Here is a 24,442-nt window from a genome sequence, read left to right on the forward strand (position 1 = left end):
CTTATTTGGAACAGGGGTAAGAAGAATCCCAAAGTCAAAGTACATTAAAATACGAGGGTACTAATGTGGTCACTGGCAGCTTGCCCTTTGTCTCACTAACAGACCCATGATTTAGATATAATGAGGCTGAGACCTGCTCCGTTGTTAATGGCACTGTTTAACAGGAGAGGAAAATGGTTCTATACTATGCACGTAAGCTCGTCATATGAAAGGGGAAACAGATCAGTCTTTAATCTAGACTTGAATGACTCCAAAGAATCAGAGTGTTTTATCTGAACAGGCAGATTATTCCACAGAACAGGTGCACGATAAGAGAAAGCTCTGTGGCCTGATGACTTATTTTCAACCTTAGGCACACGTAGTGTGTGACATGGCACACTCACCTGTCATCAAATACCACAGTTTACAAGTCCACCCTATGCAATGTGCAGATCATACAAATCATAGTTCCATAACAAATTCCGGTGAGGTGAAGACAGATGACCTGCTGTTGAGGTGCTGAAAGGGAGCATCTGATGCAATGATAGAAAATCAGGTGCACCCACTTCCATTTCACACATTAAGTGTGAAGGACAACTTGAGTTGGTTCCTTCATTAACCACAACCTGTTGTATTGGTCCTGGATCCTCTTTCAATGCTGCAGGCAGAAGACTGTCATTGTAACATGTACCAGTAAAGGAGAAGAAAGATGAACAGAATCAACATCAAGAGTATGCTATCATATTTGTACAAGTACTTACAAATCAGTGGCAACATTGTGATGACATTGCAATTACTAACGTTACATAACATTAAAGATCATCATTGTCAAGGAAGCGAATTAAAACCATAGCTTTGGAATTTTCCAATGATTTTACACTGGAAGAAATTGAACAAGAGTAAAGCTACTCCAGGGAGAAGTAAAGTTTGATTCACTCAAGCTACTTCGGCTACAGTATTTTTACAAAAGGTGGTTGTGTTTGGCACTGAAAATGTTTTGAAGTTCAATTCCGATGCCGTTTGAAGACTTTCCACATCTTTGGCAGTGATGAAAACAATTAATGAAGGCATACCTGGAGACTTCAGAGTTTTACTTCATCTACTTTGTCATTGCTCTACTTTTGTATGAATGAAGTTATGTCAATGAAGAGAAGCAATGGTAAAATAGAAAGTATATATTATAGCCCAAAACTGTTTGTAATTTCAGTGGTTAATTACACATTAAAATCACAAAAAATGTATTTAACTACTTATGTTATAACACACATAAAAACATGGTTGAGATATCAGTAAACGTCTGCAAAATGTGTAGTTCAGCTACTAGTTTAATTACATGTATTTCACTTCTTCTTTTTCTTTCGGCTGTTCCCGTTAGTGGTCGCCATAGCAGATCAATCATTTCCATCTCACCCTGTCCTCTGTATCTTCCTCTGTCAGACCAACCACCTGCATGTCCTCTCTCAGCACATCCATAAACCTTCTCTTTGGCCTCCCTCTTCTCCTCCTGCCTGGTGGCTCCATCCTCAGCATCCTTCTCCCTATATACCCGGGTCCCTCCTCTGCACATGTCCAAACCATCTCAATATCATTGTTAATATAATTTTTATTGCAGACATAAGAGATGCATAAAACAAGCAGATTTAAAGTATGAATTTTGCTTCTTGATGAGGGAATTTCTGCATACACAGAATTGTGGGACTATGAGGCTGCTTAATATGAGCCTCCATCCATGTTTAATTGTAACAAAAAAAAAAAGGAAGATGAAACAGTATTTTTATAAGTATTATTACTCTGCAAAGAATTTATTTTTAAAAAGATAAAGATGTAACAGCTTGCGTGCCTAGGTGGTGCAGCGGCTTTCCGGCTCTCCGTTCAGTGCTCGTTTCTTTTTATTTTCCTACAGTTTTATTTATTTTTGGACACTATCTGCGCTGCGAGCTTGCAGTACACCCACCAGTCGCTGTTGCATATTGGACATTTACATCAGATATCTGTTTCGAGCAACTTTCACCACAAACACAACATCCCAGATGACATAACGAGACCGGCGGGCTCTCCGTGGATTGTTATCGGATCTGGGAGGCGACGAAGACGTAGGAGGGAGAGGAAGCAGAAGCGAGGCCGCAGGTCTGGTGTTATGCTAAGGCTACGCAAACAACCACACAAGCCACCCCTCCCGAGCCTGTTTCTCTCCAATGCCAGATCCCTGGTGCATAAAATGGACGACCTGGTTTTACAACTCGCTAGAAATCGCTATGTTCGTGACTGCTGTGTGCTTATTATCACCGAAACCTGGCTACACCCGGACATACCCGACGCTAGCGTGCAGCTAGCTGGCCGCACGCTGCTACGCGGAGACAGGACAAAGGACTCCAGGAAGAGGAGAGGTGGGGGGGCTCTGTATTTATGTGCATGATAACTGGTGCAACAACGGGACAATCATAGACTGCTCCCCAGATGTCAAGTACATGTCTGTAAAGTTCCGGCCTTTTTTCCTCCCGAGAGAGCTAACTGTTGTTATCATCACTGCTGTGTATATTCCACCCGACGCCAGTGTAAACACAGCGCTGTCTCTCCTGCTGAGCACCGTGAACGAACAGCAGCGGGCTCACCCAGATGGAGTACACATCTTAGCAGGGGATTTTAACAAGGCCAAATTAAAGACTGTACTGTCTCACTTCTACCAGTAGGGGTGTCGGAAAAAATCGATTCACGTCCGAATCGCGATTCTTATTTATTACGATTCCGAATCGATCCAAAATGTCCAAGAATTGATTTTTTAAAAGCATTTTTTAAACATAATCTTGCTTACTCGCTGCGTGTACTGTTTGTCAGGCAACGGCTTCCGTACTACAGCGTCCCCGCGGTGGGGGGGTGGTCCAGCGTGCTTCAAACACTCATGCGCTGCAGAGTTCAGTGGCTGTAGCTTAGCATGGCAGACGAAGAGCTATTTCACCCAGCACCGTCTTTGCTGAAGGCAAATGTTTGGGCGCATTTTGGATTTTATTATTTGCTGCGTAAGAAGGAGCTTGACATGACTTATGTGGTGTGTAGAATCTGCAAAATGAAAGTCAAGTACTTTGGAAACACGTCAAATCCGCAAGCCCACATGCTACGCTATCACCCAGAGCTAAAATAGGGGAGCAGCGGTCTATGACTGACCAGCGCTTCGCTAAACTGCCAGCCAACTCCGAACGAGCAAAGCAGATAAATAAAATTTACATCTAGAATCACTTGATTAACCTTGTAAAGCTGCATTTTCTTAAACATAAACATTTTTAAGTAATATAACTATTTCTCAGAGCTGTTTGAATCAAAAATCGATTCTGAATCGAATCGTCACCCCAAGAATTGGAATCGAATTGAATCGTGAGTTGTTGTACGATTCACATCCCTATCTACCAGCATGTGAAATGTGCTACAAGAGGAGAGAACACACTGGATCATGTTTACTCCAACATCAAACTTACATACAGAGCCATACCCCTCCCCCACCTCAGACAGTCAGACCATCTTTCCGTCCTGCTCACGCCAGCCTACACCCCCCTTAGATGCAGGCTTGAGCCCACAACAAAGATTGTTACAATCTGGCCTGACAACGCACTCCCCATACTCCAAGACTGCTTCCAACAGACAGACTGGGACCTATTTGAACATCATGAGCTGGAGACACACACAGGAACGGTTCTGGACTACATTCAGTTCTGCATCGGGAATGTGACTGTGACAAAAACCATCCGGGCTTTTCCAAATCAGAAACCCTGGTTGACCAGCCAGGTCCGCTCACTCCTCAGGGTCCGTGACGCTGCCTTCAGATCAGGTGACAGAGCTCTGTATAGTGCTGCCAGAGCTGACCTGAAGAGAGGAGTAAAAAGAGCAAAAGCGGACCACAGGATGCAGATAGAGTCCCATTTGTCTAGCAACAATGCACGGAGGGTGTGGCAGGGAATACATGACATCACAAACGTCCGGGGTTGTGACGCTCCAACAGCGGACCTGAGTGCACCACTGGCACAGGAGCAGAACAGCTTCTTTGCTCGGATCGGATCTTCCCAGCTGCACTCACCTGCTCCTGCCCTCCCCCCGCCCCCACCTGGTCCCCGCACCACTCCACTCACTGTAAAAGAGCATGTTGTCAGGCGAGTGCTCCTCGCAGTGAACCCCAGGAAAGCTGCTGGCCCAGATGGAGTACCTGGCAAGGTGCTCAGAGCGTGTGCCAACCAGCTCGCCCCCACCTTCACCAGGATCTTCAACCTCTCCCTGGACCAAGCAGTCATCCCATCCTGTCTGAAAACCTCCACCATAATCCCGGTGCTGAAGAAGTCTCCCATCACCAGCCTGAATGATTACCGCCCGGTGGCCCTCACTCCGGTAATCATGAAGTGCTTTGAGAGACTGGTTCTTCAGCACATCAAGGACCACCTCCCCCCAGACCTCGACCCTCACCAGTTTGCATACAGGGCAAACAGATCCACAGAGGATGCCATCGCCGTAGCTCTCCACTCTGCTCTAAACCACCTGGAGCAGCCACAGAGCTACGTCCGAATGCTATTTGTGGATTATAGTTCTGCCTTCAACACAATAATCCTGGACAGACTCACCACAAAACTGGACACTCTCGGCGTCCACCCTCTCACATGTGCCTGGATTAAAGACTTTCTTTCCAACCGTCCCCAGACTATGAGACTCGGCCCCCACCTCTTCTCCACCTGCACGCTGAGCATCGGCTCTCCACAGGGCTGCGTGCTGAGCCCCCTCCTCTACTGCCTCTACACCTATGACTGCAGACTGGCCCACAAGAACAACCTTATTGTCAAGTTTGCAGACGATACCACAGTGGTCGGTCTCATCTCCGGAGGTGATGAGGCTGCCTACAGAGAGGAGATCCGGCAGCTGGCAGCCTGGTGCTCAGAGAACAACCTCGCTCTGAACACTAGGAAGACCAGAGAGATCATCATTGACTTCAGGAAACACTGCACCGACCCTGCCCCCCCATTCAACAACGGCGAGCGTGTGGAAAGGGTCCACACCTTCAGGTATCTCGGCGTTCTCATCTCAGACTGCATCTCCTGGTCCAACAACATCGCCTCTATCCTCAAGAAGGCTCAGCAGCGGCTACAATTCCTGAGAGTCCTCAGGAAGTACAACCTCAACACCGACCTGCTGCTGGCCTTCTACCGCTCATCCTTTGAGAGCCTGCTGACATACTGCATCACAGTATGGTTTGGCAGCTCCACCGCTGTTGACAGGGAGAGAATGCAGAGGGTTGTTAAGGCAGCACAGAAGATCATCGGCCACCCTCTCCCCTTCTTGTTGGACATTTACAGCAGGATGAATATGTTAGTTTAAATGAGTCAACACCCCTGAGTCACACTAACTGCCAGAACGCTTGTAGCGCGGGCCAAGGAGGAGGATTAGCAGCAATCTTCCACTCCAGCTTGTTAATTAATCAAAAACCCAGACAGAGCTTTAATTCATTTGAAAGCTTGTCTCTTAGTCTTGTCCATCCAAATTGGAAGTCCCAAAAAACAGTTTTATTTGTTGTTATCTATCGTCCACCTGGTCGTTACTGTGAGTTTCTCTGTGAATTTTCGGCCCTTTTGTCTGACTTAGTGCTTAGCTCAGATAAGATAATTATAGTGGCCGATTTTAACATCCACACAGATGCTGAGAATGACAGCCTCAACACTGCATTTAATCTTTTGTTAGACTCTATTGGTTTTGCTCAAAATGTAAATGAGTCCACCCACCACTTTAATCATACCTTAGATCTTGTTCTGACTTATGGTATGGAAATTGAAGACTTAACAGTATTCCCTGAAAACCCCCTTCTGTCTGATCATTTCTTAATAACATTTACATTTACTCTGATGGACTACCCAGCAGTGGGGAATAAGTTTCATTACAGTAGAAGTCTTTCAGAAAGCGCTGTAACTAGGTTTAAGGATATGATTCCTTCTTTATGTTCTCCAATGCCATATACCAACACAGGGCAGAGTAGCTACCTAAACTCTGTGAGTGAGATAGATTATCTTGTCAATAGTTTTATATCCTCATTGAGGACAACTTTGGATGCTGTAGCTCCTCTGAAAAAGAGAGCCTTAAATCAGAAGTGCCTGACTCCGTGGTATAACTCACAAACTCGCAGCTTAAAGCAGATAACCCATAAGCTGGAGAGGAAATGGCGTCTCACTAATTTAGAAGATCTTCACTTAGCCTGGAAAAAGAGTCTGTTGCTCTATAAAAAAAAAAAGCCCTCCGTAAAGCTAGGACATCTTACTACTCATCACTAATTGAAGAAAATAAGAACAACCCCAGGTTTCTTTTCAGCACTGTAGCCAGGCTGACAAAGAGTAGCTGAGTATTCCTTTAACTTTAACTAGTAATGACTTCATGAATTTCTTTGCTAATAAAATTTTAACTATTAGAGAAAAAATTACTCATAACCATCCCAAAGACATATGGTTCTCTTTGGCTGCTTTCAGTGATGCCGGTATTTGGTTAGACTCTTTCTCTCTGATTGTTCTGTCTGTTATTTTCATTAGTTACTTCCTCCAAACCATCAACATGTCTATTAGACCCCATTCCTACCAGGCTGCTCAAGGAAGTTCTACCATTTATTAATGCTTCGATCTTAAATATGATCAATCTATCTTTATTAGTTGGTTATGTACCACAGGCTTTTAAGGTGGCAGTAATTAAACCATTACTTAAAAAGCCATCACTTGACCCAGCTATCTTAGCTAAATATAGGCCAATCTCCAACCTTCCTTTTCTCTCAAAAATTCTTGAAAGGGTAGTTGTAAAACAGCTAACTGATCATCTGCAGAGGAATGGTCTATTTGAAGAGTTTCAGACAGGGTTTAGAATTCATCATAGTACAGAAACAGCATTAGTGAAGGTTACAAATGATCTTCTTATGGCCCCAGACAGTGGACTCATCTCTGTGCTTGTTCTGTTAGACCTCAGTGCTGCTTTTGATACTGTTGAACATAAAATTTTATTACAGAGATTAGAGCATGCCATAGGTATTAAAGGTACTGCGCTGCGGTGGTTTGAATCATATTTATCTAATAGATTACAATTTGTTCATGTAAATGGGGAATCTTCTTCACAGACTAAGGTTAATTATGGAGTTCCACAAGGTTCTGTGCTAGGACCAATTTTATTCACTTTATACATGTTTCCCTTAGGCAGTATTATTAGATGGCATTGCTTAAATTTTCATTGTTACGCAGATGATACCCAGCTTTATCTATCTATGAAGGCCGAGGACACACACCAATTAGCTAAACTGCAGGATTGTCTTACAGACATAAAGACATGGATGACCTCTAATTTCCTGCTTTTAAACTCAGATAAAACTGAAGTTATTGTACTTGGCCCCACAAATCTTAGAAACATGGTGTCTAACCAGATCCTTACTCTGGATGGCATTACCCTGACCTCTAGTAATACTGTGAGAAATCTTGAAGTCATTTTTGATCAGGATATGTCATTCAATGCGCATATTAAACAAATATGTAGGACTGCTTTTTTGCATTTGCGCAATATCTCTAAAATTAGAAAGGTCTTGTCTCAGAGTGATGCTGAAAAACTATACTCAACAAAAATATAAACGCAACACTTTTGGTTTTGCTCCCATTTTGTATGAGATGAACTCAAAGATCTAAAACCTTTTCCACATACACAATATCGCCATTTCCCTCAAATATTGTTCACAAACCAGTTTAAATCTGTGATTTAAACTGGTTTGTGACTGGTTAAATCTGTGCACTTCTCCTTTGCTGAGATAATCCATCCCACCTCACAGGTGTGCCATATCAAGATGCTGATTAGACACCATGATTAGTGCACAGGTGTGCCTTAGACTGCCCACAATAAAAGGCCACTCTGAAAGGTGCAGTTTTATCACACAAGCACAATGCCACAGATGTCGCAAGATTTGAGGGAGCGTGCAATTGGCATGCTGACAGCAGGAATGTCAACCAGAGCTGTTGCTCATGTATTGAATGTTCATGTCTCTACTATAAGCCATCTCCAAAGGCGTTTCAGAGAATTTGGCAGTACATCCAACCAGCCTCATAACCGCAGACCACATGTAACCCCACCAGCCCAGGACCTCCACATCCAGCATGTTCACCTCCAAGATCGTCTGAGACCAGCCACTCGGACAGCTGCTGAAACAATCGGTTTGCATAACCAAAGAATTTCTGCACAAACTGTCAGAAACCGTCTCAGGGAAGCTCATCTGCATGCTTGTCATCCTCATCGGGGTCTCAACCTGACTCCAGTTTGTCGTCGTAACCGACTTGAGTGGGCAAATGCTCACATTCGCTGGCTTTTGCCACGTTGGAGAGGTGTTCTCTTCAACTCTATGCGAAGGAGATGTGTTGCACTGCATGAGGCAAATGGTGGTCACACCAGATACTGACTGGTATCCCCCCCCAATAAAACAAAACTGCACCTTTCAGAGTGGCCTTTTATTGTGGACAGTCTAAGGCACACCTGTGCACTAATCATGGTGTCTAATCAGCATCTTGGTATGGCACACCTGTGAGGTGGGATGGATTATCTCAGCAAAGGAGAAGTGCTCACTATCACAGATTTAGACTGATTTGTGAACAATATTTGAGGGAAATGGTGATATTGTGTATGTGGAAAAAAGTTTTAGATCTTTGAGTTCATCTCATACAAAATGGGAGCAAAACCAAAAGTGTTGCGTTTATATTTTTGTTGAGTGTAATTCATGCATTTATTTCTTCTAGGCTGGACTATTGTAATTCATTATTATAAAGTTGTCCTAAAAGTTCCCTGAAAAGCCTTCAGTTAATTCAAAATGCTACAGCTAGAGTACTGACAGGGACTAGAAGGAGAGAGCATATCTCACTCATATTGGCCTCTCTTCATTGGCTTCCTCTTAATTCTAGAATAGAATTTAAAATTCTTCTTCTTACTTATAAGGTTTTAAATAATCAGGTCCCATCTTATCTTAGGGACCTCATAGTACCATATCACCCCAATAGAGCGTTTCGCTCTCAGACTGCAGGTTTACTTGTAGTTCCTAGGGTTTGTAAGAGTAGAATGGGAGGCAGAGCCTTCAGCTTTCAGGCTCCTCTCCTCTGGAACCAGCTCCCAATTCGGATCAGGGAGACAGACACCCTCTCTACTTTTAAGATTAGGCTTAAAACTTTCCTTTTTGCTAATGCTTATAGTTAGGGCTGGATCTGTTATGTGGGGGCGCAAGTTAAAAGGGCGATCCAAGGTCCGACTGAACCCAGCATAAAATAACTAGAAGCAGTTCCAAATAAACAAATTTATTTATCACCCTATCGTGCTGTACATAAACGTCAAAATAAAATACATCTGGTGGTGGCTAAACAGGCGGCGTGCTCTCTCTGCGCCTGGACTGACCGGAGCCCGAACGTTCAGTACTCAGGATCTCCACCGACACCCCCCAGGTGGCCTTTCCAGGACTATACTCTGTGAGGAGGAAACAAAGGTGATATCCTTCAATATAAATATCAGAAAACTATTAGAGGCTTACTTATCAGCAACACGTTCAGTTTGATCTCAGCATTATTCAAAAGAACAGCTGCTCGCAGCCGGTGGAGGATTATCACTCCGCACGCCACCGCCGCGAGGAGCAAACAAGACACTGACTTTTAGTATTTAAATATAGCTACGCAAAATTGCCACATTATTTTCATAGATAAACATTCAAAGAAAGTCACCTCTGATGTGTGCTGACAGCATTTGCCTCTCATCCTCGTCCTCCTTCACAGACGTACGGTCAGGCTCTGGAGCGACCCTCAGCGTCCCCAAACGGTCGACACAACGTTGTTTTGAGCTGTGAAAAGTTGAATTCTCCGGCAGCCAGCACTCATCACCGCTGGCTTAAATGCAGCTCTTCATTTCTCTATTGACACCAGCTGAAAGTCCTTACTCTGCACGTGAATGCCACAGGTGCAGCAAATTGTCCTGAGTAAGCGCTGCACGTGAATGCCACAGGTGCAGCAAATCCTTGTATCAGAGGTGAGAGACTCTTCTGCAGCACAATTTACCCAGAGAACAGTCCCAAACCACCTGGAAAGAAAAACAAACACACAAACACCAACACAATATCCAACCCCGCCCCCCAACACACAACAGGATCAGGTGACCCTGAACCATCCCTTAGTTATGCTGCTATAGACTTAGACTGCTGGGGGGTTCCCATGATGCACTGAGTGTTTCTTTCTCTTTTTGCTCTGTATGCACCACTCTGCATTTAATCATTAGTGACTGATCTCTGCTCCCCTCCACAGCATGTCTTTTTCCTGGTTCTCTCCCTCAGCCCCAACCAGTCCAAGCAGAAGACTGCCCCTCCCTGAGCCTGGTTCTGCTGGAGGTTTCTTCCTGTTAAGAGGGAGTTTTTCCTTCCCACTGTCGCCAAGTGCTTGCTCACAGGGGGTCGTTTTGACAGTTGGGGTTTTTCCGTAATTATTGTATGGCTTTGCCTTACAATATGAAGCGCCTTGGGGCAACTGTTTGTTGTGATTTGGCGCTATATAAATGAAATTGATTTGATTTGATTTGATTTACACCTCCCGCTGCCTCAGCAGAGCCAAAGCGATCTCCAAAGACTGCTTTCACCCTGGCTCTGCCCTGTTTGACCTGATGCCCTCAGGGAGGCACTACAGGCTCACAAGGACAAAAACAAACAGACTGAAAAACAGTTTCTTCCCCAAAGCCATAACCACATTGAACTCTAGCATGCACTGATCCTCCTCGTGCAATCCTAACCATGTGCGTTAACCCAATCATCCATGGACAATATACATTTCTGTGCAATATATTTATATCCTAGCCGCACCTTGCACTAGTGTCAATTGTATATATATATATATATTTCCTTACATTGTTGAATTTTTCTTTATATCTTGTTTTTGATACATACTCTTGCACTATTTTTATCTCTTTTTTTTGCACTATTTTTATTTTTATTCTATTTTATTGCACTGCAACTGGGTGGCCCTAATCTCGTACCAATGTATAATGACAATAAAAGGCATTCTGATTGTGATTCTGATAACATTTATATTCATTGTCTGTTTCTGCACTTTCACTGAGAAGAACTGTGAATGAATGTGGCAGCTGTTAAGTAATCATGCTCACTTGGAGGCAGATGTTTGCAGTTCACAGCTTCCCTGTTTCTCACGTTGGATTGTTGAATTGTTTGGACAGATAATCCACACTGTCAGTGGACAACATGTTAGAAATCTACATGAGCACAACTGAAGATCCAGAGAGACACTGCAGATGTGTAACACTTCATGTGTAACACTGGATAACAACCCAAATTCAATTCAATTCAATTTTATTTATATAGCGCCAAATCACAACAAACAGTTGCCCCAAGGCACTTTATATTGTAAGGCAAGGCCATAGAATAATTATGTAAAAACCCCAAAGGTCAAAACGACCCCCTGTGAGCAAGCACTTGGCGACAGTGGGAAGGAAAAACTCCCTTTTAACAGGAAGAAACCTCCAGCAGAACCAGGCTCAGGGAGGGGCAGTCTTCTGCTGGGACTGGTTGGGGCTGAGGGAGAGAACCAGGAAAAAGACATGCTGTGGAGGGGAGCAGAGATCAATCACTAATGATTAAATGCAGAGTGGTGCATACAGAGCAAAACGAGAAAGAAACACTCAGTGCATTATGGGAACCCCCCAGCAGTCTAAGTCTATAGCAGCATAACTAAGGGATGGTTCAGGGTCACCTGATCCAGCCCTAACTATAAGCTTTAGCAAAAAGGAAAGTTTTAAGCCTAATCTTAAAAGTAGAGAGGGTGTCTGTCTCCCTGATCCGAATTGGGAGCTGGTTCCACAGGAGAGGAGCCTGAAAGCTGAAGGCTCTGCCTCCCATTCTACTCTTACAAACCCTAGGAACTACAAGTAAGCCTGCAGTCTGAGAGCAAAGCGCTCTATTGGGGTGATATGGTACTATGAGGTCCCTAAGATAAGAAGGGACCTGATTATTCAAAACCTTATAAGTAAGAAGAAGAATTTTAAATTCTATTCTAGAATTAACAGGAAGCCAATGAAGAGAGGCCAATATGGGTGAGATATGCTCTCTCCTTCTAGTCCCCGTCAGTACTCTAGCTGCAGCATTTTGAATTAACTGAAGGCTTTTCAGGGAACTTTTAGGACAACCTGATAATAATGAATTACAATAGTCCAGCCTAGAGGAAATAAATGCATGAATTAGTTTTTCAGCATCACTCTGAGACAAGACCTTTCTAATTTTAGAGATATTGCGTAAATGCAAAAAAGCAGTCTTACATATTTGTTTAATATGCGCTTTGAATGACATATCCTGATCAAAAATGACTCCAAGATTTCTCACAGTATTACTAGAGGTCAGGGTAATGCCATCCAGAGTAAGGATCTGGTTAGACACCATGTTTCTAAGATTTGTGGGGCCAAGTACAATAACTTCAGTTTTATCTGAGTTTAAAGCAGGAAATTAGAGGTCATCCATGTCCTTATGTCTGTAAGACAATCCTGCAGTTTAGCTAATTGGTGTGTGTCCTCTGGCTTCATGGATAGATAAAGCTGGGTATCATCTGCGTAACAATGAAAATTTAAGCAATGGCGTCTAATAATACTGCCTAAGGGAAGCATGTATAAAGTGAATAAAACTGGTCCTAGCACAGAACCTTGTGGAACTCCATAATTAACCTTAGTCTGTGAAGAAGATTCCCCATTTACATAAACAAATTGTAATCTATTAGATAAATATGATTCAAACCACCGCAGCGCAGTGCCTTTAATACCTATGGCATGCTCTAATCTCTGTAATAAAATTTTATGTTCAACAGTATCAAAAGCAGCACTGAGGTCTAACAGAACAAGCACAGAGATGAGTCCACTGTCTGAGGCCATAAGAAGATCATTTGTAACCTTCACTAATGCTGTTTCTGTTGTTGTGTGGGCCGCCAGAAGAGGAGGTACTGCTGGCCCACCACCAGAGGGCGCCCTGCCTGAAGTGCGGGCTTCAGGCACGAGAGGGCGCTGCCGCCACAGACACCGCCGGGGGTGACAGCTGTCACTCATTATCTCTTGACAGCTGTCACCCATCTACTCTACATCATCTCACTCCATAAAGACCAGACGTCATCTCCACCTCGTTGCCGAGATATCGTACTTCTTAGGAGGTAATAGACTCAGCCGTTTGTGTTTTGCAACATATCTGTTTATTGTGAGTGTTTGCAGGAGTACCGGTCCCTCTTTCTGTGGAGGCTGAGTGAGTGCAGGACGGCACTCTTTTCCCCTGAGGAATCACTGCGGTACTCTGCTACATATTGAGTGAGAGGTGGAGGTGGCATTCCCACCGTTGTTGTTACGGGGTGTACACACACCCACACTTGACTGTCTTTGTTCTTCGCCAGCAGTACCAGATCCGACAGTCGAGGACGGTGATCACCTGGGAATTCGGGACTTGGCGGCTCCAGTATTCACCAGGTTCAGTGGCGGCGGAAATCGTGTGGTTCCGGCTCTTCTCAGGACAGACGTCTTCTATCCTCGAGCCTGCCCACACGTCACCTTTGTGGATTGACTGTAATCATATTCTGAGATTGTCTGTATGTTCGTTGTGCACCTTCACAACATTAAATTGTTATTTTTTGGCTCATCTATTGACCGTTCATTTGCGCCCCCTGTTGTGGGTCCGTGTCACTACACTTTCACAACATCTGTACTATGATGAATTCTAAAACCTGACTGAAACTCTTCAAATAGACCATTCCTCTGCAGATGATCAGTTAGCTGTTTTACAACTACCCTTTCAAGAATTTTTGAGAGAAAAGGAAGGTTGGAGATTGGCCTATAATTAGCTAAGATAGCTGGGTCAAGTGATGGCTTTTTAAGTAATGGTTTAATTACTGCCACCTTAAAAGCCTGTGGTACATAGCCAACTAATAAAGATAGATTGATCATATTTAAGATCGAAGCATTAAATAATGGTAGGGCTTCCTTGAGCAGCCTGGTAGGAATGGGGTCCAATAGACATGTTGATGGTTTGGATGAAGTAACTAATGAAAATAAGTCAGAACAATCTGAGAGAAAGAGTCTAACCAAATACCGGCATCACTGAAAGCAGCCAAAGATAACGATACGTCTTTGGGATGGTTATGAGTAATTTTTTCTCTAATAGTTAAAATTTTATTAGCAAAGAAAGTCATGAAGTCATTACTAGTTTAAGTTAAAGGAATACTCGGCTCAATAGAGCTCTGACTCTTTGTCAGCCTGGCTACAGTGCTGAAAAGAAACCTGGGGTTGTTCTTATTTTCTTCAATTAGTGATGAGTAGTAAGATGTCCTAGCTTTACGGAGGGCTTTTTTATAGAGCAACAGACTCTTTTTCCAGGCTAAGTGAAGATCTTCTAAATTAGTGAGACGCCATTTCCTCTCCAACTTACGGGTTATCTGCTTTAAGCTGCGAGTTTGTGAGTTATACCACGGAGTCAGGCACTTCTGATTTAAAGCTCTCTTTTTCAGAGGAGCTACAGCATCCAAAGTTGTCTTCAGTGAGGATGTAAAACTATTGACGAGATACTCTATCTCACTTACAGAGTTTAGGTAGCTACTCTGCACTGTGTTGGTATATGGCATTAGGGAACATAAAGAAGGAAACATATCCTTAAGCCTAGTTACAGTGCTTTCTGAAATACTTCTAGTGTAATGAAACTTATTCCCCACTGCTGGGTAGTCCATCAGAGTAAATGTTAATGTTATTAAGAAATGATCAGACAGAAGGGAGTTTTCAGGGAATACTGTTAAGTCTTCAATTTCCATACCATAAGTCAGAACAAGATCTAAGATATGATTAAAGTGGTGGGTGGACTCATTTACATTTTGAGCAAAGCCAATTGAGTCTAATAATAGATTAAATGCAGTGTTGAGGCTGTCATTCTCAGCATCTGTGTGGATGTTAAAGTTAATTATGGAGTTCCACAAGGTTCTGTGCTAGGACCAATTTTATTCACTTTATACATGCTTCCCTTAGGCAGTATTATTAGACGGTATTGTTTAAATTTTCATTGTTACGCAGATGATACCCAGCTTTATCTATCCATGAAGCCAGAGGACACACACCAATTAGCTAAACTGCAGGATTGTCTTACAGACATAAAGACATGGATGACCTCTAATTTCCTGCTTTTAAACTCAGATAAAACTGAAGTTATTGTACTTGGCCCCACAAATCTTAGAAACATGGTGTCTAATCAGATCCTTACTCTGGATGGCATTACCCTGACCTCTAGTAATACTGTGAGAAATCTTGGAGTCATTTTTGATCAGGATATGTCATTCAAAGCGCATATTAATCAAATATGTAGGACTGCTTTTTTGCATTTACACAATATCTGGTTCTGCTGGAGGTTTCTTCCTGTTAAAAGGGAGTTTTTCCTTCCCACTGTAGCCAAGTGCTTGCTCACAGGGGGTCGTTTTGACCGTTGGGGTTTTACATAATTATTGTATGGCCTTGACTTACAATATAAGGCGCCTTGGGGCAACTGTTTGTTGTGATTTGGCGCTATATAAAAAAAAAAAATTGATTGAATTGATTGATGTTAAAATCGCCCACTATAATTATCTTATCTGAGCTAAGCACTAAGTCAGACAAAAGTTCTGAAAATTCACAGAGAAGCTCACAGTAACAACCAGGAGGATGATAGATAACAACAAATAAAACTGGTTTTTGGGACTTCCAATTTAGATGGACAAGACTAAGAGTCAAACTTTCAATGAATTAAAGCTCTGTCTGGGTTTTTGATTAATTAATAAGCTGGAATGGAAGATTGCTGCTAATCCTCCGCCTCGGCCAGTGCTACGAGCGTTCTGGCAGTTAGTGTGACTCGGGGGTGTTGACTCATTTAAACTAACATATTCATCCTGCTGTAACCAGGTTTCTGTAAGGCAGAATAAATCAATATGTTGATCAATTATTATATCATTTACTAACAGGGACTTAGAAGAGAGAGACCTAATGTTTAATAGACCACATTTAACTGTTTTAGTCTGTGGTGCAGTTGAAGGTGCTATATTATTTTTTTCTTTTTGAACTTTTATGCTTAAATAGATTTTTGCTGGTTATTGGTGGTCTGGGAGCAGGCACCGTCTCTACAGGGATGGGGTAATGAGGGGATGGCAGGGGGAGAGAAGCTGCAGAGAGGTGTGTAAGACTACAACTCTGCTTCCTGTTCCCAACCCTGGATAGTCACAGTTTGGAGGATTTATGAAAATTGGCCAGATTTCTAGAAATGAGAGCTGCTCCATCCAAAGTGGGATGGATGCCGTCTCTCCTAACAAGACCAGGTTTTCCCCAGAAGCTTTGCCAATTATCTATGAAGCCCACCTCATTTTTTGGACACCACTCAGACAGCCAGCAATTCAAGGAGAACATGCGGCTAAACATGTCACTCCCGGTCCGATTGGGGAGGGGCCCAGAGAAAACTACAGAGTCCGACATTGTTTTTGCAAAGTTACACACCGATTCAATGTTAATTTTAGTGACCTCCGATTAGCGTAACTGGGTGTCATTACTGCCGACGTGAATTACAATCTTACCAAATTTACGCTTAGCCTTAGCCAGCAGTTTCAAATTTCCTTCAATGTCGCCTGCTCTGGCCCCCGGAAGACAATTGACTATGGTTGCTGGTGTCGCTAACTTCACATTTCTCAAAACAGAGTCGCCAATAACCAGAGTTTGTTCCTCAGCGGGTGTGTCGCCGAGTGGGGAAAAACGGTTAGAAATGTGAACGGGTTGGCGGTGTACATGGGGCTTCTGTTTAGGGCTACGCTTCCTCCTCACAGTCACCCAGTCGGCCTGCTTTCCCGGCTGCTCGGGATCTGCCAGAGGGAAACTAACGGCGGCTAAGCTACCTTGGTCCGCACCGACTACAGGGGCCTGGCTAGCTGTAGAATTTTCCACGGTGCGGAGCCGAGTCTCCAATTCGCCCAGCCTGGCCTCCAAAGCTATGAATAAGCTACACTTATTACAAGTACCATTACTACTAAAGGAGGCCGAGGAATAACTAAACATTTCACACCCAGAGCAGAAAAGTGCGGGAGAGACAGGAGAAGCCGCCATGCTAAACCGGCTAAGAGCTAGTAGCTGCGCTAAGCTAGCGGATTCCTAAAAACATGCAAAGTGAATAACGTGTAAATAATTTAGAGGTGATTCAGCAGAGGGAGTGCTTTAGTTAAGGCACGTGAAGATAACACTGTGAAACAAATCGTTATCTAGTTAACTAGATCAATCTAACTGCGCAGATTAAACAGCTAACAGATACAGAAAACACTGCTGTGCTCCGGAACAGGAAGTGATACAATACCGCAGTGAGAGCCAACCACCAGTAGAGGCAAGCAAGAGCGCCAATAAACCAACAATTAAATCACCCCAACAAAATGTTTTTTTAACAAACTGACTGTATAGTGCACTGTATTCCACTTGTTCTCCATCCGTCCATCCATCCATCCATCCACCCCTCTTTTTGTGGATGGTATTGTATATATTTCAAAAATTGCTGATTGTACCTGTCTAATGACCCATTCACACATAACATGACGTTGGGCGAAAGAAGCAGAAACCGGCCAATAAGGGGCGAAAAAAAATGAATTGGTGAACTGCGAAAAATTCCAGTAGTGTCGGGAGGGACAGGTGGTCAGACAGGTGTGAGCGATCCCACTGCAATCCCGCTCGTGTGCATGCACACAAACACACTGCAACCATGTGAGAGTTGTGACACTGCTTTGTGCTCACATAGCAGCAACAGCAATCACATGTTAAAATGATGAAAATGTGTAAGGACAACATAATGAGAGAGCACAGAACATTATAAGAACAATGAATGTACTGTTTAACCCTCAGGGGCCGACGCCATTGTGTACGATGGCTGAGACCAAGGTTTACTAAATTATAAATAACTTTTTAATGATATGAGATAGAAACGTACTTTTTTTTTTTTTGCTGAAAAGTTAACTCCGTGGACTTTTGAGCCACCGTCCACCATCTTTGTACTCCTCATAGAAGCTGTGTGATGACATGCACAATGTGAGTGTCCAATCGGAATTGGTTCACTGTCACAAGGTTTTCCAAAATCCAATCGTAGTGCAGATTTACCTTACGTGATAAACCAAAGATCATTTTTAGCAGTGATGTGTTACTAGTTGGCCCTTTTGAATAGCCATCTGGCTGTTGGCTCCAATGCACCCTGCGCCATTACGCACAGCGATCAGTGAAAGTGAGCAGAAGGAGGGCCTCTCACACAATCTCACATGCTCAAACAGAGTGTGTGAGTTTCGAAGATGCTCCACTCCTCATTACCTGTGAATGTTATTGAATAAGCCTGTGGCAAGCTCTCTCGCTCCGCTGTAAAGCACTGTTTACCATATCAATGGAGTGAGGGGGGAGAGGCCTCTCCTCAGACTGTAAGGAGCCAAAGTGGGCCAAAGTGTGAAAGCTGCTTACAGAGCGGGACAGAACACTCCAAAACACAGTAGAAGTAGAAGTAGAAGTAGAAGTAGAAGGTTGTGATGTGACCTTTGTGTAATAGCAGACAGAAATTGCTTTGAGATGAATACAAACAAAATGCATAGACCATTTTGGATATATTGTTCAAAATGTGCATTTCTGTTTATTGTTTGAACCTTTTTGTTGTACAGTCGTTCACACAAGAGCCCAAATTACCTTTATAAAGTGTCAAAACAGTTGTTTATTATAGTTTGCTGTGATTTGAATAAATGTGTGTGGAAAATTTTTCCGCTTTATTTTTTCCTTTCTTATTTCTGATTGTAAATCTTTATTACACTTATAAAACACAACTATAGCATATATATTATGAAAGTATAGGTTGTCTTGAAAAAAAGAGACATAAAACGTGATTGTGGGATGCAGGGAGAACTGTTAACAACAATAATAAAACATTTATGCCAGACGAGTGAACTGTCCAAAAAATGCCCTCGGACCCCAGAGGGTTAAAAGTAAGACAATCATGTTACTCGTAATGATGTGTAATTGATGCCTAATGACTTGACGGTCTGTGTTGGAAATGACAAAACAAATGGATTTTGTTTTGTCTGTTAAAATATTTAATTCCTGTTATAAAGAGCAGACAATACAAGAATTATCATTCTTCTGTTCCTTCATGTGTATGAACCATAGCCATGGACGTAAACAAGGAATTAATAAACTGACATGAATGAATTGATGCACTCTTATCATGAACACATCAGCCGGCTCCGTGTGTCCAGCTGTCCAGTGCACGGCATGCCGAAGTACACCACGTCATGTGGACTATAACTCGCGGTGGACGTGGCACTTGGCTCGCCAGCTGTTCACATAATCAGATAGATATTTTCACATGAGGCAGCCTGGCTGATGCTGTCCAGTGCGCACTGAGGTGCTGCTGCTGAATGCATTACAAAGGTGATATGTGTTTTTATTTATTACAATGTGAGGACAGCATGCCAATACATATGCATTGTGGTGGCCTGTTGAGAGGTGATGTTGTTCATGGCATGAAATATGTTCTCCAGGTATGAGTAGCTATGGCACAGCCATCAGCTCTCATAACATGCTGATAATTAAATACAAACAAGATCACCTTTGGATTGCTCAGCCACATCTCAGTGCACATGGCACAGTGTGAACTTTGTGAATAGCCAGCTGGCCAAGCTAATGTCATGTCCACCACATAAGTTATAGTCCACATGACAGACAGAAAGAGTGGAGAAATGAATAAATACATAGATACAATAAGGGGCAAGGTGTGAACTCATTCATGTGTGATTTCTTTGCTCATCATGCTGTGGACATATTGTGTTATATTATAACAAAGAGAACAGAGAGAGGAAAGACAAATAAATAAAATAATACAATAAATAAATACATATTTACATAGCAAATACATAAGTAATATAAATCATCACAGAAAAAAAGTCTCACCCTCTGTCCCTTTTTGCTGTGATGGGTTTGTTTTGGCAAAGGTCAAAGTCATTGGGGTCAAAGGTCAAATCACTGGTTTATCTTTCTATTTCTTCCCCTACTCCTCCCAGGTCATTTGGCCAGTTTCCACCAGTTAATATGTGGATGACAGTCAACCCCTGAATTGCATTTAAAGGGTTTGTTTTGGCTAAAGTCAAGGTCATTAGGGGTCATAGGTCAAATGTGATGGAAGTGGGTTCTGAAATTGTTCAAGCAAGGTCACATTTACTAAAGGTCAATCAGTGAGGCTAAGGGCATAGATGTGTTTGTTCACCACCTCCTCTCGGGTTTTTTTTTTTTTTCTACCAAACTTGGTATGTTGGCGAAGGTTGGCCATGAAATTCTCCTTAAAGGATTCATTTAGGCAAAGGTCAAGGAATTCAATGTTCACCCCAATTTAAACCACATGTGGCACACACAAAGATGGACTACAAAATTGCCCTTGCAAGGTCAACATGAGGTTGATTAATGGGGTGAAGGTCAAGGTCATTGGGTCGAATGTCAGATTGCCATAGCCCTCACTGGCTTTATGCCCACAGGTACTGTTTACAAGTATCGGAAATATTAATATTCTGTTTCAATGTCCTTTTTTATGATTCCTCAGGGACACATCCCCTCAGCAGTCTGAGCAAATTCCAGGAGCCATTCATGGAAAATTTGCAGAGGGCCAGTGAGGTGTCAAAGAAGGACAGAGGACATCGAAGAAGTGATCCGTCACAACACAAAGGTATACCATTGTTTCTGCATAACAGCCAAAACAGTGGCAGCAAGTGTATAATAAAAGATTTGATACGGTCTGACTAATTATCTGTGTCGACTCTCTGCAGAGATTGCACATGCAAGAGCGTTATCTCCTTCAGAGAACAGACTGGTTCCACCTGTGGACCAAAAACTAAAAAACTGTCCACGGACTGAGAAGTCTTTAAACCATCCAAATAAAGGGTCTCAGGAGTCACGTGGCCAGAGCGTCAGTGCACAGGCTGGTGGGTACGGCCGCAGGAACAACTCCTCTCCAAGTCATAATCATCAGGATAGCTGTCAAGAGCCGTGGGACAAAGGTGGGAGCGGAGGAAGCCGCAGTAAACCCAAGTCCACATGGAGGCCGATTCGGGAGGTGTTAAACGTGGACACCGTGCTGAGCGAACTGGAGCAGAGACGTCAACAACAGCAACACGACAGCCCGCGGAGATGTAAGGCTGCATCACAGGAAAGGGTCCATGCAGAACAAGTCAGAGACCAGGAATCTTCACGGAGCAGAGAAGAGCGCAAACAGAAGTGTTTAATGACTATTTATGAGGATGAGCAGCGACAGGAGACAGAGAGCCATAGTTCTGTGGAGTCAGAGAGCAGGGCCAACCAGCACAGGGGCAGCAGACTAAAGGGCGGCCCGAAAACCCTGCTGCGAAGTGACACTTGGACCATACAGAGGACAGAGTCTGGCTATGAGAGCAGTGACAGGCTTAGCAGTGGCTCCACCAATCCTGACTCACCTGGAGTAGATGGTGTTGCTGGTAAAGAACAGAGGCTAACAACAGAAGCACAGTTACAAAGGTACAACGTTCGGAAACAGGTAGCACAACAGGACAGCAGTGACTGTACCTGTCTGTGTCCTTGTCTTGTCCCAACCCACCCATCTGTAAATGGGCATTGTCCTTGTCTGGTGAAGTAATGTGCGATGGACTGGCATCTTGATCAGTGGGAACTGTAATCACCTGATGCACCGTATCCAGGCATATAAGTACCAATGGGTATTATTTATTTTTCTAGGACATTCCGAAGGTTCACATTGAACAAGTGTAAATACAACAAAAAAGATCAATCAAACTGAATGCATCTTTAATAAACACGTAAAAAGCAGCAGTGACCTGGAAGCCCAACAGACCGAGGCTTTGGAAACAAAATAAACTGATAAACCCATTCAAAGCTATGTTTAACTTCAACCATTGTTCAACCAGAATTTCCATCACACATGTGATGATAGAGATTACTTACAACAAGCCCAGGCATGTCCAGCAGATGGCAGGCAGGTATATTATATTACACATGCAAAACAAAGTGGCATTTACGATTGATTTGGTGTATCAAGGTTCACCACATTTTAATCAATTTGGCCTAGTATGTATTTTTAATTTGGAGATTTATTATTTTTGAGTTATCGTGATAACAAGCTGGAAGGGATGGACTTATCTATCTATCTACAGTCAGGTACATAATTAATTGAACAGGGACACAATTTTTTTTGTTTGTTTGTTTTATTTTCCCTTTGTGCCACCACCACAGTGGAGTTGGAATAAAACAGTCAGGGCATGGTGTGGATTTTTGGTTTTAATTCACAGGGTTTAATAAAACTAGTTCATTGATGGTTTAGGAATTACAGCCATTTTTAAACCCAGCCCCTTCATTTTGAACACTAGAAACTGGACAAACTAAGGATTATTGTGAACCCACATCGCTTCTAATTTCATTTCAGTTTAATTTATTACATTTACAACAACAAAGCTGCCTCAAGGCACATCGCGCAAGTAAGATCTAACCTTACCAACCCCTAGAGCAAGCACTCAGGCTAAATTGGTAAAGAAAAACTCCCTCTGGTGATATTGAGGAAGAAACCTCAAGCAGACCAGACTCAAAGGGGTGGCCCTCTGCTTAGGCTATTCTAACAGTTACAAGAGTTTTACAAAGTTTAACAAAGTTTTATAAAGTTCGGAAAAAAAAATACGAGGTCTGTTAGAAAAGTATTGGACGTTTTTATTTTTTGTAAAAACCTGATGGATTTGAATCATGTGTGCTTGCATGAGCAAACCTTGAACCTTTGTGCGCATACATGAACTTTTTCACGCCTGTTGATTGCATCATTTTCTGGTAAGCGGCCTTTGTGTGAGGTGTGTGTCGTGCGCTCGGCGGATTTTCATTTCAAGGAAAAAGACGGAATGACTGGAGCAGCGCCGCATCAAATTTTGCCAGAAACTGGGCGCCAGCCAGGTGGAAACCATTCGGATAATTCAGACAGCTTTCGGTGACTTTTCAGTCGTGTGACTATCTGAGAAATTGTGGAAGAGGTGGGCATGTCACAGCATGTCCTGTGAGACTTCAACACAGAGGCGCTTTGGCTGCACCATTAGCAGCAGCATGAATTTCACCGCCACTCTTTTCATGGCCAAATCTTCTGTCACAGTGGAATGTACTGAAAAAGTGCTGATGTCCACCTCTTCCACAATTTCTTGACTAGTCACACAACAGTCCCGCATCACCACAGCGTTCACTTTGGAAATGATCTGGTCATTTCAGCATGTTGATGGCCGACCGGAGCGTGGCTCACTCTCCACCGTTGTGCGGACGTCTTTAAACCGGTTGTACCGCTCCTTAATCTGTGTGATGCCCAAAGCATCGTCACCAAAAGCCGTCTGAATCTTCCGAATGGTTTCCACCTGGCTGTCGCCCAGTTTCTGGCAAAATTTGATGCGCCGCTGCTCCAGTCGTTCCGTCTTTTTCCTTGAAAAGAAAATCCACCAAGAGCACAACACACACCTCACACAAAGGCTGCTTACCAGGAAATGAAGCAAATCGACAGGCATGAAAACGTTCACGCATGCGCACAAAGGTTCAAGGTTGGCTCATGCAAGCACTATACTCCAATTAAGGGTCACGGGGTGGGGGGCTGGACACTATCCCAGCAGGGCGTGAGGTGGGGTGCACCCTGAACAGGATGCCAGTCTGTTGCAGGGCTACATATAGACAAACAAACACATTCCCAAAAATATTTGACATTAAATCAAAATCTAATGCACGTGGCTTTATATAAAATTCAACAACATCTGTGTCAAATTTCGGTTTACATTTATGTAGAGCCAGAATCACCTTTGCGAACTATTTTTGACTTTTCAGCCAAATCATTATGGAAAATTTTCTTGTTTTATTTTCAGCCAACTGCATCAAAAGGGAGGCGATGGGAAGCCAAGTGTATCATCTTCACCCTCACACAATGGTAAGCGACACATTTTGCATATGAATTAAACAGGTTTTGTTCAAATCAGATTCCACTTGCTCCAGTCATTTTATCCACACGCAGACATGCAGACGCAAAGAACCGAAAACAATAACCGCTGCATTCTGCAGGTGAAATAAACAAACTAAGCGGAGTTTAACAGAATATAGTGATCATATCACTATAACTATAACTATATTTCCTGTTAATTATGTAATTTGTAATGTTAATTTACTGCCTTAATGTATTTAGAAATTGCTTAGGTTGTTGTTATCATATACAAACTATTATCATTTTTATTTTTTTTATTTTATTATTACTTCTATTTTTTTTTCATTTGATTTTTAAATGATCACAATGGAAATAAGTGTTTTCTCTTTCTTGAGTCATCTATGTAATTTTAAGGTATTTACAATTATATGTACTTACACGCACGCTTTTAATATAAAG

General features: G+C 42.8%; 1 protein-coding gene across 3 annotated transcripts in view; it reads left to right on the plus strand.

The window, feature by feature from the left end:
* The window catches only part of usp53b (ubiquitin specific peptidase 53b), a 96,218-nt gene that overhangs the window by 55,801 nt on the left and 15,975 nt on the right, over positions 1-24,442 (plus strand). For 2 of the 3 annotated variants that reach the window (XM_034188130.1, XM_034188131.1), the window contains exons 12-14: positions 20,612-20,734; positions 20,835-21,558; positions 23,931-23,992. In XM_034188130.1, the coding sequence (XP_034044021.1) occupies positions 20,612-20,734; positions 20,835-21,558; positions 23,931-23,992 (909 nt within the window). The remainder of the gene's footprint in view (positions 1-20,611; positions 20,735-20,834; positions 21,559-23,930; positions 23,993-24,442) is intronic. The other variant, XM_034188132.1, reaches the window with a different exon arrangement.

This window comes from Thalassophryne amazonica, chromosome 15, assembly GCF_902500255.1.
Source record: "Thalassophryne amazonica chromosome 15, fThaAma1.1, whole genome shotgun sequence".
In the NCBI taxonomy this organism is placed as follows: domain Eukaryota; kingdom Metazoa; phylum Chordata; class Actinopteri; order Batrachoidiformes; family Batrachoididae; genus Thalassophryne; species Thalassophryne amazonica.